Here is a 19,395-nt window from a genome sequence, read left to right as displayed (position 1 = left end):
CCGATCCTCCTCATGTAATGCATGTTTTCCTCTACGTTTCTGTTAACAATTTTTTATTAGATCAGCGGAAGAGTCCCTTTGCCTATAAAGTGGGTTCAGTTTGAAGGTCTCCTCTCTCAGAGAGAGCTGCTGTGACAGCAGTTAATTGGCCCGGCGGAGCCGAGGAGGGGAAACTGGAGGACAGAAACCAGGGAGGTGTCGCCAAAGGTGGAGGGGAAACTCAAGTAGATCCGTGAAGCGAGTCGCCCGTAATCCCACGTGTAAATGTGACAAAAAGAGTAAAGTGGGCTGCGGGGCAACGAGGAGAGCGCAGCAGAGCGCTCTGGAGACCAACCCGTCTGAAACAAGGATATTCCCTGCCTCAGGACACACCCTTTGTCTCTCTCTCTCTCTCTCTCTCTCTCTCTCTCTCTCTCTCTCTCTCTCTCTCTCTCTCTCTCTCTCTCTCTCTCTCTCTCTCATTGTTTCCCACACTGTCTCTGCCCCTTCCAGGGTCCACAAACCACTTGCACGAGAAGTCTGCAGAGAGAGAAAGAGAGAGAGAGAGAGGAGCAACCCCGCTGCAGAGATGCAACTTTTATTAGCTGCGCGCTCTGGATGATGACCATTTCTTCCTGAAGAATCGGCTTCTTTTGTTATTTCTGCCCGGTGGCACAAACCCGGAAAACAGACGGCGGAGATGAAGAGAGAGTGTCATCTAATTGGGATGAGAGTTCAAGTCAAGTGAGCGGGCAGATTGGACCCTTAAATCCTCTTAGCGCCGGTGGCGGCAGGAAAAGGAGAGTGTTCCTGTGAACTATGTGGATTTGTGCGCTGACATCTAGACAGGAGGGGCTGACGAGGTGAGCGCAAATGCGGTCCGGTGGGCTCGTGGAGGCGCAGTAGCTGGGACAGAGGGGGAGGAGGGAGAGGAGTCACGGCGGGTTCCAGTTCTCTCAACGCCATGAAGTTGCCTTATGGGAGTTTGAGGGCTTGAGTCTGAGGAAGAGGAGACCTGCGCGCAGAGAAGACGCAGGAGGAGGAGGAGAAAGAAGGAGAGAGAGAAAGAGAGAGAGAGAGAGAGAGGAGTGCCACCACCAGCGCCGGAGCGCACAGCGTACTGTTCCAGTTCTCTCCAGTTCCCTGGACGCGGGGATGGAGAGCACCAGAGCGCACGGGAGAACTCCGATGGATCCTGGAAGCGGAGGCGTAAAGCTCCTGAGGACGCGCCTTCACCTGCTACGGGCCGTGATTCTTCTCGCCGTCCTGACGCTACAGCCGCGGGTAAGCAAACGATTAAGTGCTATTTCTGGCGGAGTGCCCTCAAAGCCCCGAGGCTGACCTGCCAATGCAGTTCGGTGCGTGTTTGTTTGTTTTTTGTTTTTTGTAGAGAACACCTGAGTGGAAATAGCCACCCATATAAAGTCCACGCGCCAGCTCGGCTTTGTGCTGCCCTCTTTCTGCTCCCACGGCGATGCGCCCACCTGTTGTCTTAGCCCACTGCTGTGCCTGCTATCAGCAGAGGCTGACTGTAGTTATAAGACTAATAGATCAAAAATAATAATAATAATAATAAAAACACAAATCGTTCATCTGTCAGGGTGCACATTTAAAAAAAAAAATTTCCAGTTTTTTTTGTGCGTTTATCACCGTTTTACTAGAGCATGTATGATCAGGCTTAAAGAAAGAAAATAATAATAATAATAATTTGATGGTTTATATTCCAAATAAACCGCTTCTTCTTTCTGAAGTCATTTGATGAATCCTTTCTGAGTGACGGAGCAGAGATAACACTTTAATTACACCCACCACACCCCCTCCGGTGCGCACCTCACCGCTTCATAAAGAAGCTCTTCACCTCCACTGGGTGTTTCTCTGCACACGAATCGGACAAATCACGGATCCCGATCCTCCTCCTGTGTGCGCACATGCACACCGCCGCACGTGCGTTATTCCACTGACACGACTGCTGTGCGTAATGGTGAGGAAGATAATAAATTGCTCTCCACCGCAAACCTGCAAAGACTTGACCCGTAAGCTGACAGGTCGGGTGAGGTAATGATTGCTCAGAGGCAGGTAAGACCTCTGGAGGAGTTGGAGAGACCCGCAGCTCAGGTGGGACAGTCCGTTAGCGGCGTGTTCCTTCAAATGATCGACATAAACAATGTTTGCGGTTTGCTTACAAGCCGTAGGAGACACAGGAAACACGCGAAACAAGTTGGCGGGAGCAAAAATTAAGCTGTTTTGGCCACAGCAGCCTCACAGTGAAGCAAGGTGGTGGCAGCGTCGTGCTGAGGGGGTTCATGCTTCTTCTTAGCAGTGATGTGGAAGCTGGTCGGCGTTGACAGCAACTAACAATCATTTTAGTTATTGGTTAGTCAGTTGATTATCCTGATGATGAATCGATTGGTTTGATTTCGAAATTGAGTCGTTCTGCAGATTTTTCATGTGGCTACACAAGCCTTTTTAACGCAATATTAGGAATATATTAAAATATCCAAATAAACAAATAATCCAATTCCTTTTTTAAAAGAAGAAAATGCAACATAACATAACATTCCTTTAGTGTTCACTTGAGCATCTGCAGCTACAAAATACTTTAAATGATGTAAAAGTCTTAACATTAATACAGCGTTGGGATGATCTGTTGATTTTTTATTTTGGATTAATTGACTAATATTTGCATAGGAAAGGTGCTTAATGGGAGATTTTCTTTTTAAAATTTGAACCAGGTGAAGCAAAAACTGTCCTACTCAAAGAGTTTTAGGTATAACACTTTTACAAGCAAGAAAATTATTATTTTTTCTACTCTAGATTCAAACTGTTTATATTTTGTACAGCTTTTTGGCTTTATTGCTGCTCTCAATACATTGTTCTTTCAGCAAACGGTGAGCGACTAATCGACGACTAAACTGGTTGCCGATGATCTCAGCAATCGATTCGTTGCGATTCATCCGATTAATCGTTTCAGTCGTAGATCAAAGCGCATTTGTGTCGGGATGCCCTAGTCAAAGTCCAGACGTGAATCGAATCGAGTCTGTGTAAAGAGACGGAGCTGTGTGTCCCCTGACCTGACTCGGACTGGCTGAATACAAATGCGTCGCACACTTTTCAGACTCGTTTTGCACATCCGCGTCTTAATACAAGTACGTTGAAATCTGTGGTGTACAAAGTTCACAGGGTGTAAATACCTTATCAAGGCACAGCGCATGTGCAGATCTGGTTTGGTGTTTTCTCGTCTTTTTCTTAACATTCTTAAGGAGTTGAGTAGCATGAAACAACCAAGTTTTATGCTACTTTTTCCCCTTGTGAGAGATGGGGAATAAAAATTATTATCCTTGCACCTTTTGCGCCGCGGTGCTGACAGGACGGCTGTGATGTGTGACAGGACCCACCACACAGAGAGGTGCTCCTCGGTGTGTGTGTGTGTGTGTGTGTGTGAGCACATCTTTTTTCCTTTGCTCCGAGCGCTGAGCTCACAAACAGTGTCTGTGCTCCTGTGTGTGTGTGTGTGTGTGTGTGTGTGTGTGTGTGTGTGTGTGTGTGTGTGTGTGGAGCACAGGGCCACAGGACAATCAACTCCGGGGCGTGTGAATGTTGAACATGGGGCAGCTCTGCAGCCCCCTTCACAGCTGAGCAACAACACACTTCTTCTTGTTCTTCTTCTTCTTCTTGCTCCTGACCGCACTGCAGAGTCAGGACCCTCTGCAGCTGTTTTTGCCCCTTTATCATAACGCAGGGGAGAGAAGGGAAGAATCAGAACCTGTGATTCTTCAGACGAAGCAGTCCCTCCAGTGTTATCTGCTCTGCGATGTGTTTTTTAATAAAGCATATACGAACCAGCACACTGTGCAGTTATGGTCCCCGGAAAATGGCTGGAGAGGAGATCAAAGCTCCGCTCGTTGCACGTCTTTGAAGTTCATTTGTAGTAAATTTGCTCAAACCGGAGAGAAACGAATGAGAATCAAGTTTTTTCATTCTGTTCTCATAATATAATTATCGGACGCGTCTTCTCCCTTTGAATTTAAGTGGGGGGGGAAAAAGATTCTTCGCAGAAGACATACTCCTAAGCTAAACAAGAAAAAATGATTTTCAGTTTCGGGTTTATGTCAAAGAAAGAAAAGGAGCAAATCTCCAGATTTCACAGGCCGCCTTCTAGTCTGTGTGCCTCTCGTTTTGAGGATCGATGGCAGATAAATTGCACCTCAGGAACCTTTAGATAAACATTCAACTAGACGTTTGTTACGCATAAACTGAAGACAGAAACAAAGGCACCTTCTGAAAACATTGACATTTTGTTAATGAGCAGATTTCAAGGCAAACATCCCAACGTGCTTCACTAAAACCAAACAGTTAAACCAACATTTACCGAAAACAGGTTCAAAATATGACAAGTTATCTACAAATGTGAAGCTTTTTCCTCTCCTTCAGCTCTGCTGTAAGCCAACAGCAGGTCCTGATCACACAGTCGTTGTATGTGAAGCTCTATAAATCAAAATTCGGGTTGTGGCAGAGGATTTTAAAGCTGCTTCGAAGTGCAAACAAACGAAACTGTAGCATGTGAAAACTTGGAGAACTTTGTCGGAAGCTTTTCCGAAGCGTTCTGAGGAACCTGCGGGCGATCCGGGGAGGTCTTGTTAAGACAAGCGAACAATGAGCTATCCAGGAATCCAAGCACGAATGTACCTTTCCAGCCTCAAGATGGACACAAAGTGATTTAAGTTTCTAATGCTCTCAGCGACTCTGGGGCGGATGCAGAAACCCGCAGCTCAGGTGGAAGAATCTGCTGACTGAGTTGCACATATTTCATTGATCTGACGTCCACAAAACCTTTTGACTGTTGATTATTTGAAGGAGATCGACGCTGAGCTTTTTGCTAAATGCTGTGAAAACCGACTTCCTGAGCAAGTAAACATGGCGGAGGCTTCATCATGCTGTGGGGATTCGCAGTAAAGGCAGTTGAGCTGGTCAGCGTTAATAGGAGGACGGATGGATCTAAACGCTGAATCCTAACACCTGGTTCACCTTCTAGAGAGACAACAACTCTAAACCCGCAGCCAGAGAGCCGATCAAAGCACATTCATGTCTCTGATTGGCCTAGTCAAAGTCCAGACTGTGGAAAGACTTGAAAGTTGGTGTTCAAATGCACTCTTCGTCTGATCTGACTGAACTTGAGCGATTTGGCAAAGAAGAACTTCAAAAACATCAAAATCTTACTAAGTCTTCTGGTCTATTTATTTTACTGCAAACATCTTAGTCCACTTAAAACAAGACAAAACTAACTGAAAAATATCCTGTCAGCAAATACAGAAGCTTATTTTAAGTCAACAATTCCTTAATATTGATGAAAAAGTTCTATTTTATAAATTACATTTGCTGGTGGAAGTAGAACTTATCCATCAATATTATTGACTAGGCAAGCTCATACATCTTGCTGATAAGTTACTCATGACTTAGTTTTTATTTTAAATATTTATATCTTACTTCAGGTTTACTGGTATATTTACACTAGAAACTGGAGCAAAGACACTTTGTGCGATTCGGTTTTCTTCACGTTTCTCCTCTACACCCTGCCTGCTTTAAGGTCTCCTCTTCCTCTAACGGTCAGCTCCATTACTGAGCCGTAAATATCCGTCTTTTCAATGGCGGGGGACCTTTCTGCGCGCCTCTCAGTGCAAGGGGTCTCCTGCCGAGCGGGCCGGGGGGCCCCCGGACCCAGACCCCTCTGTCTCGCTGTCTCGGCCCCGACTGAGCGCTGAAACGCTGGTATGCGGGGAATGGCTCCGGCAGCGAGCGGAGGAGAGGAAGAAAGGAGGATGTGGAGTGATGAGCGCCACTGTATCTCCGCAAGCCTTTTGATGTAGCCAAGTCCACCCATCCTCCTCCGCTTCTCTCTTCAGGCCCCGGCCCCCACCCAGGGACCCGGGTGCAGCGGGGGGACACTCGCTCTTTAACAATGGGCTGATTTTGGCTCGGCTTGGGACCACGTCGCATACGATCGGGTTCACAGCTCTGATTATCAGAGCTACATATGTCTGTGGATCAGCAAGGGCTTTACTGGCAAACTCAGATTATGGCGGGTTTATTTTTGCAAAAAGAAAAGAAAAATAAAACTCGGCACACACTTTCCCCCCTTCTTGCACGCACACATACCTGACCCTTCTGCTCCGGGAATCTCAGGGGGTCTTATTAACTCCAGCATATGTGTAACGAGTGCGTGTGTGTGCGTGTGTGTGTGTGTGTATGTGTGTGGCTCGTCCACAAACAAGGAGCCAACCCCGAGAATGAAACGAGGCGACGGACACAAAGCAGAGCGGCCGATTGTCGCCGCCGGGAGAGAAATGACAGGAACATCACAGCTTCGCATTGAGAAAGAAGTGAGGAGGAAGAAGAGGAGGAGGAGGAGGAGAATCCAGTGATCCCCCTGGGGATGAGGACATGAGGGAAGAAGAAGAAGAAGGGAGTGGCGGCCGCACATAGCAAAGAAAAAGAACGGGACGAGGCAAACAAAAGGAAGTGGGGGGATAAACAGTTGGAGGATTATATGACAGGAGTGTTTGGTGTGTCTGTTCATAATTTAGATGGAAAAGTTTGTTTTTTCCTCTGCAGAGGTCAGACAGAGTTGTGGGAATCAGAGTTATGTCTCTCTCTGTTTTCTTCTTTTTTTCTTCTTTTTCCTGCTTCACTTCTCTCTCTCTCTCTCTCTCTCTCTGGCTGGAAGAGAGAGCATCCAGCGATGAATCGTACGTGGCCTCCAAGAACTTTTTATTTTACCAATAAAATCCTGAAAAAGTGCACGGTGCCTCCAGAGGACAACCTGCTACTTAAATGCAATTCACCTGAGTGGATAAACCCTCACTGCAAGGACAAAAAAATATCACCAAGTACTTTTGGTTGAGTTTCCTGTGCAAATATCTTAGCACATTCCGAAGTAAGAGAAAACTGACTTAGAAGTAACTTTCAGCAAGACATAGGAGCTTGTTTTAAGTCAATAATTCCTTAGTGTTTATGAAAAATATTAAGGGATTATTGACTGAAAAACTCCTATGTGTTGCTGAAAAGTTACTTGTAAGTTAGTTTTGTCTTATTTCAAATGTATTAAGATATTTAGACTAGACAAAAATACTGTGTGTGTTTTTTGCTTTGTAGGCCTCAGGTGCTTGTGTAAAATATCCAAAGCCCCTACTTGTTGAGGGAAACTTCTCATTACTCTGAACACATCAGCCACAGTTTGAGACACGGAGGTGGCAGCATGATGCTGTGGGGAAGATAAATAGATCTAAATCTGGGCTGATGCCGGCAGAAAACCATTTTGGGAGGCTGGAAAAGACCAGAGACTCAGAGAGGACCCCCTGCCATCAGAACAACAATCCCAAACACACAGCCTAGTCAAAGTCCAGACTTACATCTACTTGAAAATCTGTCAGGAATCCGTCTTCTCTGATTCCCTTGTTTAACCGGATGGAGGCTGAGAAGAATGGGGACCAATTTAAAACTCTAGACACACAAAACTGGAGCTGCAGTTAAAACCAGTCCTAATTTTTAAAAGCCAGTTACCACTTTCCTTCCACTTCCCAGTGGAACCCGAGGACACAAACCCGACTAAGATACACCGAGAACTGTAGCTGCGTCGTCACAAAACGTGGAAAAGTTCAGGTGTTATGAAAATATCTGCAAGGCGGTGGGCATGTTTGAAAGCAGCAGCTTATTTGTGAATATGACAACACAGAGGCTCACTCTCTTCTCTAATGGTGAAAACCTTCTGCGGGATGCAAAAGCTCAGCGGGAGCTGAAGCACCAGCAGCTCTCATAGTGATTAGACAGAATCCTGCTGCAGAGGTCCTCCGCGGGGGATCCTGCTTTTGTTGAGCAAATCAAACTAACCCAGAAAACGCCTGACTGTTTAGTCAGCCCGCGTCAGATGTAGCTGGGCAGGAGCATAAAGTTGATTCGGAGCTCTGAGGAACAACTTTCTTTCTGAGAGTTTCCATGTTTTCGGGTGGGGGAAAAGCGCCTCCTCATCGCTCTACTTTCTGCCCTCTCTCCCGGTCCAGGCTGTGCGCGCCGCCGGGATGTTCGAGCTCCAGATCCGTCACTTCCACAACCCGCACGGCCTCCTGCAGGCCGGAGACTGCTGCGACCTGCAGGCCGGCGGCGGCGGCCAGCGCTGCTCTGCCCGGGATCAGTGCGACACCTTCTTCCACGCCTGCCTCAAGGAGTACCAGGCCCGGGTGGCCCCCACGGGGACCTGCACCTTCGGATCCGGCACCACGGGCGTCCTGGGCGGAAACTCCCTGTCGCTCCGGCACCGAGGACACGAACCCGGAGGAGGAGAGGACGGGACTAACGGACACATCTCCATTCACTTCAAATATGCCTGGCCAGTAAGTACTACTGGGATGGAGGATGGGGTGGGGGGATGTGCTTGTTACCAGTATGGTTACCAAGGGAACAGGCTAAGCTTCAAGTATAATACAATCCTCTCGAACCAAGGCTAGATTGGAGTGATGATAACCCCTCGCTGTCAGAGTTCACATGATGTTGCTTTCCTATTACTGGGAGCCATTACAGCAGCTTTCATCACCGATTTCAGCTAAATATCTCTTTGAGAGATGCCTTCTCAAAGCAAAAATCAATTTTTTTTTATTACTGGGGAGAAAAGAAAAGAAAAAAAATCTTAATCTAAACACAAACACTGGCTTTTATTAGGCTCCCCCCTTTTTTTCTCTCCTGACCTTGAACGAGTCCAAACACTTTACTGTCGCTGTTTTGTGACAGGAAACAATCATGGCTGTTTATCCATGCTTGGATTGTATTTTTTATTTATTTATTTTTTGAAGTGAGTGTATTTGCCACGTCTAGACGAGCGCCTGCCTTCCACATCAGCTTCGACTCATTCTGGGAGACCCTCAGCTGTCATCTGCTGAGAGCCTCTTGGGGTGATAATGGCCGCTGCTTTCTGGGACTGCCTGATCATCAGTGCGTTTAAAACACAAAATCTAACTGAATAAACCTGCCGATCTGGACGCCTACATGCGGGAGAATTAAAAATAGATGGCAATTAAAGAACTAAATTGTCATCAAATGGTTTGATGAGCTCGGCTCAACATTTTTACCCCTTTTTTGTTCCCCCCGCTCTTCACAATGACACTTTAAGAAAGGAAGCAGGAATATTTGGTGCCAAATTTTTGTTTGAAGCCAGTAGATTTGATTGATCTGCCATCAGACTAGAGAGGACTTGATCACAATTGCTTGTCCTCCAACGCTGATGTGAGTCATTTCAGATGAAGCATTTGAGCCACCAAGTAAAGTTAGGCTCATAATTATTAATACCTCTAGCAGATTTAGGTTTAAAAAAGATAATCTTTTCATTTTACCAACATGTATCATCTGCTTGGAGGTAATATTAATCCTTTTGAGTTGGTGACTAATCAGAGCCACGGAGGCTCGTGGTGCTAATTAGTTGTACTCACCAACTCAAACATGATTAATATTTCAACTTCCCAAGCTGCATTTTCTTCTCCAAATATTTTAAATAATAACAAATAATAAAATATGTTCAGCAGAAAAAAAATCCACAAATAGTGCTATGCTAGCATTAGCATGTTTACTCTGTTTTGATATGACTTGTTGATATTTAGCGGTAGCATATCTCAATGGGGCTGCAGCTGCTTAACACAAAGGTACATCTTTAGTTTGTGTGACTTAAATATTTCGGCTATTCTCTGTGGAGCTTTTCCTTTTGACTACAATGGGAAAAAAAAACTTTGATTGTTCGGGAAAAACCCAGATTGATCGAACAAAAAAAAACATTTTTTCTCAGGCTGTGCATGAGAAAGTAGGCTGCAGTCGCGAAAAAATACAAATACATTTTTTTTTTTTGGTTTCACAAGTTGCACAGGGTGCCTGAAACATGAGACTTGATATCAACCAGCAGGTATTGAATTATGATGATTAGATATAGAATAGCAATATCGGTAATCCACAATCACAATATTAAGTTTCATTTTTGAAGGTTATTTGTGGCACCGAGTGGGATGCCGACCACTACATGTCTGAATGTCGGCTTGTTGGCGAATTCGTTCAGTCCTGTTTTTTTTGTCCACCAGTTTCCTCGGTTTCTTTCTTTCTTCCATCCATCCAAATGTTTTCACTTTTGCTCTTTCGGGAGCTTTTGAACTTCCTGCTCCTGGCTGCTAGACTCGACATCCTTGAATGAAAGAGTAATTTAATTACAAAACAGAACACTAGAGTGGCCAAAAGGTTTATTGATTATTGAGCTCGGCTCTTTCATTCCCCTCTCCAGCCGGCTTTTTTTTATCCCCCCCCCCCCCCCCCCCCCAATGTTTTCATTATTAACATATAAAAACCCCCAACAAACACAGCTTGGGCGAATTAAAGACACAGAGGCTGCTTCCTTTTCAGACTCCATTAGCAGCTAATGCTCGTTTAAAGCTCAAGAGAATCCCTCTAAAATGACTTGGCAGATCCATAATTTTCTACGGGACTTTAGAGCTTTTATTTTAGTTTTTGGCTAAAAGGGCTTTTCCTCCTCCTCCTCCTCCTCCTCCTCCTCCTCATCTCTTCTCCTTGTGATTGTTTCTTAGTTTGCTTAGTTCGGTTTTATCTTGACGCGTTCCAGAGTTTAAGCTCTAATCACAGCATGCTGTGAAAACGTGTGCGATGTGGGGAAACATGTTTCCTTCGCTCCTCCAGCGTCTCGGAGTCTCCGTACTAAAAACTGTTTGATTTACCTGATGAGGATAAAGCTCCCTGTCCCTTTAATACACCTGCGCACATGGATGCTGCACAGGACTGGCTTAGGTTTCCTCCCTGTGATCGGTATCGGCCCGTTTACCTGTGAGACTCGCTGTCCCAGAGCCAATTATCTTCCCTTATCTGTGTACCGTTTACATCTGGGTGTGCTGCATGCACGCCGCGTGAGCCCCGAGCTTCATCCTCCTCGTCGCGCTCTCCGGGGAGGTGTGTGATTGGCAGGTGCGAGTGTGAGAAAGTTTCTCCGTGAGAAAGCCTACCTGGATCGGTTTCAGGGCCGCGCCGAGGGGCGGGCCGGATCGGGACGCTCTGTGGCAGCCTCAGCTGAAAGGATGGCTTTATCCGGCCATCTCTATGAGGCGGAGCAGAGGGGCGGAGGGGGGCGGGGGTGATCTCCCCCCTGCCCCAGGTGAGGGGATCAACAGGTGAGCCGAGTCATTATGAGGTAAGGTGAGCTCTCTCTGTTCTCCCTCCTCTAATCTCTCCAGGGAAATATGTGCATTTGCTTATGAATGTGGGCGTGATTGTAATTGGTTGGGTTGTATTTGTTTTGTGCCCTTTAAGCTGCTCTCAGTCCACGTTGGGATTCCCCCCCCCCTCTAAATCTAAATCCTGCACTTTAATTTTATTTTAGTTTAGTTTTGGATGTTAAAAAAAAACAACTACTTGTTCTTTTTGCCGCCTCCAGGAAAATCTGTGATCCTGAGGAGCGCGACTTGTTCTCGACCCCCAGAGGAACAGTCAGTCAGCAGTCTGGTTTCTTTTCTTTTGTTTTTCAGCTGAGATTAGACAAATTCAAAGACTTCGTAACATAAGTCATTTCTTGAAGCGCCGTCTCTGTAGGTATTAGCTCTGCTTTAAACAATAAGAGGAACAAAGCAAGCTGACATGAAAGCGCTTAATTAGCTTCTGTCGAGCAGAAACAAATAAACGGTGAGTGCAAGGAGGCAGGCTGGCAGAGGACATCGCTTATTTTTACCTTTATGAGGGATACGCTTTATTTATCTCACTGTCTGCTGCTGGAACATTTAGGGTTCAGAGTTCTGAAACAGCCTGACTATCTTGCTTTCCTGTTTTAAGATTTTAAAGTGCTTTTGATATTTACTTTGGCCCTTCTACTAATTAAAGTCACCGAAGAATAAAGGAATCTCCCTTAGATGCTTCAGTGAAATTATTAAGGTCAATTACGTTGAAGTAAAAAGTATTTGCATCTTGTCAGATTTCTTTAGTTTTGTTTTTTTGTCACAAATGTTTCAGATAATCCAAAAGTCTTAAATAGAAGACAAAGATAACCCAAGAAGAGACAAAAATAAATTTTCTTTTTTAAAAATTATGGTTTTATTTATCAAGAGGAAAAGCCAGTTCAAGGTCGTTTCTCACCTCAAGTTAAGCCCAGACTTTGGCTAGGCCACTCCAATAAAGGGAAATTTGTTGGGCTGCTTTCTATCGTTGTCCTGCTGCAAATATGGAGCTTGAGGACGAGCTTCATATTGTCCTCAATATGGAGCTGATTTTACAAGTCAGAAATGGCTTTGTGAAGACTTGAATTTGTTTAGATCAGAGAATGACGTGTTGGTTTCTAGATGTTCTTACCTGAGCCACAAGAACATCCTTTCCTGACAGTGTTTTTTTTCGCCACAAAATTCGGTGAAACTGAACTGAAATATGTTAGATGTCAAATTATCAACGAGTCATATCAAAGCAGGGAGGAAACAGCCTGAAGTTAGCTTAGCGCTAAAGGATACCACTTGCTAGGTATGACAATAACAGGGAGAAAATGTGAGTTTATTGAAGAGTAGCTGTGAGTGTCGAACATGGATGCCTTTAGAAACAAGTGAGAAATATATATAAATATAGTGGCTTCATTGAGTCAACAAAAATAATTTACATAAACGATGTTAGAGCAGCGCAAGCTGTGAACGAGGAAATGGTATTAAATACTGATTATTTATAGATGACGTCAAGCTTGATTCTTAATTCTTCAGGGGTTCTTAATGCCTTTCAAACCTGCTCTTTGGACTTTATTCGTTTTCATCATGAATAAAGGTGTTTGTCTTGATACAAAGCAAACATTGCAGGAAAGAACCAAATCCAAGCTGCGGGAATGCAAAATCAAACTCAAGGGAACGTCTGTTGGCTTCAGTGCATAAAAACAACTCGAATCGGATGATTTTGCTTCTAAAAGAAGTGCACCAGATGAGAAAAACGGACCGTGTGCTGCACGTGCAATCTCCTTCGTTCTACAGCGACATGCAAACTGTTTCCATCATGCAAATGTGTCGCAGTGAACCACACAGGCTTCTCGCCGAGTCACAGAGTTTGTTCCTGGGTCTGTTTTAAATGGAAGCGTGAGAGAACAGAAAGCTTCCCCGAGTGTTTGAATGTCATCGTTCAACTCCCCAAAATTATTAATGAAGTTCAGTTTTATGTTGTTAGGGCTATAATCCGGGCTAATAACAGTGATCATGTTTAAATTTTACGTTTTTCTTAAGTATCTTAAACGTAAAAGAAAAAAAAAAAGAAAAAGGTTTTGCATCAAATGATCTAGTTTGCATCTTTGATATTAATCTGAAACACCTGGTGTTTGAGAATTATACAAATTATACAAATTATGTCATACAGCATAATCAATTTTTTGCAATAATTATAAGTGACATATATATATATATATATTTATTTATTTATATATATATATATATATATATATATATATATATATATATATATATATATATATATATATATGTGTGTGTGTGTGTACGTGTGCTGAAAACATGGGAAGAAGGTCAAGCATTAAAAGCAGTGACCGTCCCCTCAGTCATGGAGCTTTTAACAGGAAGTAATTGCATTTAAGTGCTCACATACGGCCCAAAAATATTCATCTGTCACAGCAGCCTTATGGATATTACAGTAATTAAAGTTATTATTGCAACGCATTTGCAGACAGCAGAGAGGCTTAAATCAGACTCGAAGCTTTTTTTTTGAGGAAGAAATGGCTTTACTTATCTCTTATAGCTAAATGTTTGTAGGCTGTCTTAAGCCTCAACTACACAATTTTTCTTCTCAGTTTGAAAACATCTGCATTAATGCAACATATTGTGCAAAAAAAGAGAGAAAAGAGTCTGGATACCTGTTGTGCCTCCCCAAAATACAACAGAAGAACATTTCTTCTCATTTTGAACATTTTCTGCACAGACTTGAGGATTAGTGGCGACAGTATCTGAGCAAAATGAGGAAAATGAGGAACAAATGTCTAAACTTTGTCCACTTTGTTCGACGCCGACTATAAAAGTTTTCCTCTTGGGAAAGCGTCGCTTCTTAACCTTCGCCTCTGTCAACCTCTGGACGTCCAGACTTCCGATGAGTTGGAAATGAAATAAAAAGAGCACTTTAAGTTCTTTTTTATGGCTCAGAGGAAAGAAAAACAGAAACTGTGAAGATACAACTGATTGGTAAATGCTGAGAGAATATCACAGTTTATGGTTTGTATCTGGTTTATTTCTCCGTTGGATCTGGACTGCATCTCTCGCTAAGAACTCAAAATACTTATAACACCTTTCACTATATTTGTGAACACCAAACATTGAACTTTTACCTATTACAAAAATATTGCTAACATCTTGTCCCACTTCATTCTCATCAACTTCATGTTGTTTCATTATGAGGTGTAATCTGAGACCATTTTGCAGTAATTTATCGCTGTAATTATTGAACTTATGTCTGTATTTAACAATTATTTATAGTTATGGTGATGTTGAGACATAGAAATAAGCAAGTATTAAATATATGACTAGCTTTCAAATGCTTCTGTTCTTAATGGATTAACAACAGGACAGTCTATACGTTCAGTACTGACTCCTTAGCTAGCCTGCAGTCTGCTGCTCAAAGCTTTATCAGCAACAGGTTTGAAACACACTTTTAAAACAGCCAAATGTGTATTTCCTGTAAGTGCGAGGGAGTCAAAGCCTAGTTTTAAGCCAGCTGAGTGGGAGTGTGCAGCAACAAGTGGGGAATTGGTCCGTAAGCCTAATGCCGTCCGCCCCTGTTTGCCACAACGCCCATAGCCAACTTATTGCCTTCCTCTTCATGCGAAACTATTGTTTATGCTGACAACGGCCCAAAATCCTCAACCTCTAGAAGCAGATTTTTCATCCAGAGAGCAGGATGGGTCGTTCTGAGGAGCATTTGTCCGAAGCCGTTCATACGAACGTCCCACCTGACGTCTTTTTTTTTTCATTTTCCTTTTTTGGCTTCTGAATGTAAAATGAGATGCTTCAGCTCATCTACCATTACTTGCTCCTCCAAACTCCCGAACTCGTAATAGTCTCCTCTGCAGTCGCTGCGTTTACTGTGGTAGATCAGGCTGCAACTAATAATTATTTTAATATTTGATTAATCAGTCGATTTTATTTTCGATTGATGCGTAAATTAGTCAGCTAGCACTGACCAAGTGAACGACCGCGACACGGCCTCATAATGAATCAATAATGAACTTCTTTGCCAAAACTTTTATTAATCAATTTTTTATTGATTTCATCCATTCGTTGCTGGTGTAACTTGGTGTTGGTAACAGGCCGTCGCCTCCTGTAGAGGTCAAGGGTGAGAAATGTAGTGGAGGGAATCCAGGTTTCAAAAGGTTTTCTGTATTGCCTACCAATTGGCCAGCTGGACATTTCTACAAATGACCATCTGGCCATTATATAATTTGGTTATGAAAGTAAACAATAAAAAAGCCTTTGAATGGATTGTAGCAGCAGAATATTAAACATCAGTGGGTTTCTGTCTCGGTCTTACAATTCTAATAACATATTTATTTCAGCTCTGACCCATTATGCTCCCCCCTCTCTATGAGCTGCAGCATTTTTCATGTCCAAATTGGACTGTAAATGCATCTGCTGGACATTTCGATCTCGTTGCTGTCGCATAAAACAAACCAAACCCTTGGTGCCGTTCAGGACATGCGGGACAAGACTTTCATTGGACAGGATGAAAAGTAAACGTGAGAAATTTCAAAAACGAAAGCACCCGCAGTCGAGTTTCCTAATTATGCTTGGAGTAATAAAACGAATGCACTTTAGTCTCCGGGTTTTGAACAGAGGGCGGTCTCATTCATTCCCATAGCATGTGATGGAGACACACAGCCATTGTTGCAACCTGCACATTCCTGCTGTGTGGGAGCCGAGCAGAGAGAAACCGCTGAAGAGAAACGAACGTAGACGAGCATAGTCGGAGCTTTCTTTCCCCTCCGGAGTTTCTCTTTCACTCTTCCTCCGTGTGTCGCCTATGTTTTCCTCTCTTTTGTCCCCCCCTCCCTAATTGACTCTCCGGTGCAGCCTTGCATACCTGCATGTATGCTGATACCGTTGTCTGAACATACACATCTGCAGACACACTTTTCTCCTCACAATCCTTTTAATTTGCCTCCCACAGACACACCCAAATGCACCAAATGCATCCGGATCCACTCACACACACACACACACGCACACGCACACCCACACAAAAAAAGGGTTAATTTCCAGCAGGATTTGAAGTGGGTGTTTTTTAGAGATAGGGTAAACGTCTCTGGGGAGGCGCGCATTAATGATTTCATTTGTGTGCAAATTGGATCGAGAGTCTTTATTAAAAAAAAAGAAAAAGAGAGAGAATAGAGAGGAGTTTGATTTACACGATCATTGTGAGATTAGCGAGTGTCTCCGTTTGTGTGCAGCTTGCAGGTGTACAAATGGACTCAAAGCTGTAATTACAAACAATAGTTTCCTTTCAGGGCCCGTCCTTCTGACGTCTTTCACCCCGTCACGTCTCTCCTTCCCTTTCTTTGCCCCCACACGCAGATTTAAACCGGTGTTTTTGTTTTGTGTGTCGCTGCCCTCCTGAGATCTTCAGCCGGATCGGGTCCCGGCGGACCTGCCTTTTCTCTCCCCCCCTCCCTGTGGTCTCCTTTGTTGCCAAAGCTCAACAGCACCGACCGCAAACATTTTGAGCACGAAATGTTTGACAATGACTCACTGCTGATTGTACCCCTGCAGCCTCGGGCTCGGGTCTGATGGACTCATGTTGTTGCAGCGGGGAACGTTTCGGACGATGCTCAGCTTTAATGATTCAATTTCAGCTGCTTTTTATGACAGTATATAAAAAAAACCCATGTAAGGCCTCGACTGCTGCCTGGTGTTCCAGGAAGAGGCTTAAGTTTGGACACGGATCTCATGTTAACATGGGAGCAGGATGTGAGTTTCAGGGTCAGAGGTGGAGGTTCGGTGTCCAGGTCAACTTTCAACTGGGTTCAAGCTGCAATGTGTAGCGCTCATGAAAATGATTTTTTCATATTTGTTAAAACTGTCACCATGTCGTGACTGCATAACTGTCAATCATGCTCATGTATGCGCCGCTCACACCCTCCCCCTTTCTCTCTACGGTTCTCGTCAGCATAGGCTGTCATGATTGCTAAGGCTAGTTAGCATGGCCGCCGAAGACAGCGGATGAACAGCTTTTCTGTAACTGTAAGCTGTTTCTCTGCCGTTAGCACGTGCAGCAGTACGTACACGAGGATGATTGACAGCACTAATACCTTCCTCCTGGCTCTGATTGGTTGTTTTTGGACGGTTCATTTCTTCAAAAGGTACTAGCAGCTCAGGGAGGAGCTTGATCTTTTACCAGATTATCTGTCTAATATTATAAAGTCACAACCTAGTGACTGTTTTAGCAAATATATGTTTTAAAAAACAGATTAAAAAAGTTATATATTGCAGCTTGTTTGTTTGCTTTGTCCACTTTGGGATGGCGGTCCACCATTTGTTTCCAAGTTGCAGCAACCCACCTGTTGAGCAGAAGCGAACCTGGAGGTCGTTCTCTTAACTTTGTGTAATTTACCAGCACGTCCCTCATCATGACGCTGCCACTACTATTCTCGACAGTCACATCTTAGCTCCTCTAAATCATCTTGGCTAACCGCCTCAGCATTTATCCTTCGATTGTCCAGGAGATGTTTGCCTCATCTACATGAGCAGTGAAGGTTCTGGTTTCTGAGCAGTGGCTTCTCCGTCCATGTTGATGCTGTGAGGAGGTTGCAGCATCTTCCAGTTCATTGTTGCTTGAGTCTCTAAGTCTCCTTGTTGTTCCTACACAGGCTGATCAATAGATATGAGCAGATTGATTGATCCAAAATATCGATAATATCGACACCATGTTGGCATCAGTACTGAATCGACACTATGTGGTAAAATGAACACTTAAGTTTCAGATTCCTGCTTTAAATTTCGTTTTATTTTTGTATTGCAGTTTCTTGGCTCTACCTAAAAAATAATTTGTTTTGATGTGCTCTCAAATTATATTTGTTTGCACTTTGTTTATTTGGGAAAACTGCACACAAATCATGTTCACATGTGATTCAGGTATTCTGTAGATAACTATAAACTTTGCGCAAGTTCTGTCCTTGTTTTGAACAAAAATTCTTCAAAGGAAAAAACACAATAACAAGTAAATGTCAGAAGTTTGAAGATGCATCAATAAATAAAAAGTATCGGTATCAGAATTGGTGTCGACGATATGGGCCCTGTACTTACTTGATTTCGAATCGATAAAATATAAAGAATCGCACATTTCCACTGATCAATATCCTTTCATCAGGTGGTTACAGTTAGGGTCAGATCGTTGAAACTCTGGTTTTTTACTTTATTCTAAGAGCATTTGATGACTTTTACCGATCTCTGCCCTGTTGGGAAATTTTATTGTGTCCAAGTTTCAGCCAGCTGACCCAAACTGTGCTTGGACCGTAGAAAACTGAAAGGAATATTTGAGAAAAAAAAATAAAACAAGGAGGATGTGAGGACACAAACACAAACACCTGAGGCTCATAACCAAATTATTTACGCACCTGAGGAACAATGGATCTTAGATTGTCAGGCCTAAATTAAAGAAATGTTGGTGATGACTTATATCTTATTCCACACAGTATAAAATAAATACTCATTTAGTTTTGTCTTTAATTTCCACTAAAACATTTCTGGTAGCATTTCAAAAATAAGAAAAAAGTCTAAATGAAACCATAATTTGCTCTGTTAACAGCTAAAACATTAAATTTATAAAAAATATACTTATTAAAATGATCTGCCTCAAAGACAACATGGGCATGATTTTAAATAATAGTAAAATGCCAAAACGTAACATCAACACTAGTTATTCATCAAACCGACTTCATGAAAACCAACCTGACTTACAAAGTGCAAGAGCTCACACGCATACTGACGCAATTTAATCAACAGTGTGAGGATGCGCACACACGTTTTTGCCCTCCGACTATTTTCTAGATAATAACGGTGATGCCACTCAGCAGACTCTTACACGTGAAGCGTCCATCGGCTGGAAAAGGGTGATTTCCTGTGGATGTGAGGGAGGTCGGCGTTAGCCTGGGTTATGATGGAGGATGTGAGGGAGGAGGTCGAGCTGGGGATAATGTGTGAAAGTTGTCGCAAGCGGCGGAACGGAGGGGAAACGGTGAGCAAAGAGGAAGTGAGGGAAGAGACGGAGCAGAGGAGGAGGAGGAGGAGGAGGCCTGCCGATGATCTCAGGGAAAAGGGCACAGGTGCTTTGGGTGGAAGTGCGCGTGTCATGGCGGCTTACTCACTCTGCTGAGAGAATCAT

At 43.6% G+C, this 19,395-nt stretch overlaps 1 protein-coding gene across 2 annotated transcripts in view; it reads left to right on the top strand.

Moving 5' to 3' along the window:
• The first annotated feature begins 440 nt into the window (after window positions 1-440).
• The window catches only part of LOC102221936 (protein jagged-1-like), a 55,822-nt gene continuing 36,867 nt past the window's right edge, over window positions 441-19,395 (top strand). Inside the window, exons 1-2 of one of the 2 annotated variants that reach the window (XM_023351808.1) lie at window positions 441-1,263; window positions 8,034-8,363. In XM_023351808.1, coding sequence (XP_023207576.1) covers window positions 1,135-1,263; window positions 8,034-8,363 — 459 coding nt within the window. In that variant the 5' untranslated portion in view covers window positions 441-1,134. The remainder of the gene's footprint in view (window positions 1,264-8,033; window positions 8,364-19,395) is intronic. The other variant, XM_023351807.1, reaches the window with a different exon arrangement.

This window comes from Xiphophorus maculatus, chromosome 18, assembly GCF_002775205.1.
Source record: "Xiphophorus maculatus strain JP 163 A chromosome 18, X_maculatus-5.0-male, whole genome shotgun sequence".
Taxonomy (NCBI): Eukaryota; Metazoa; Chordata; class Actinopteri; order Cyprinodontiformes; family Poeciliidae; genus Xiphophorus; species Xiphophorus maculatus.
The sequence above is the reverse complement of the archived record's forward strand: the minus strand, read 5'-3'. Positions and strand labels throughout refer to the sequence as shown.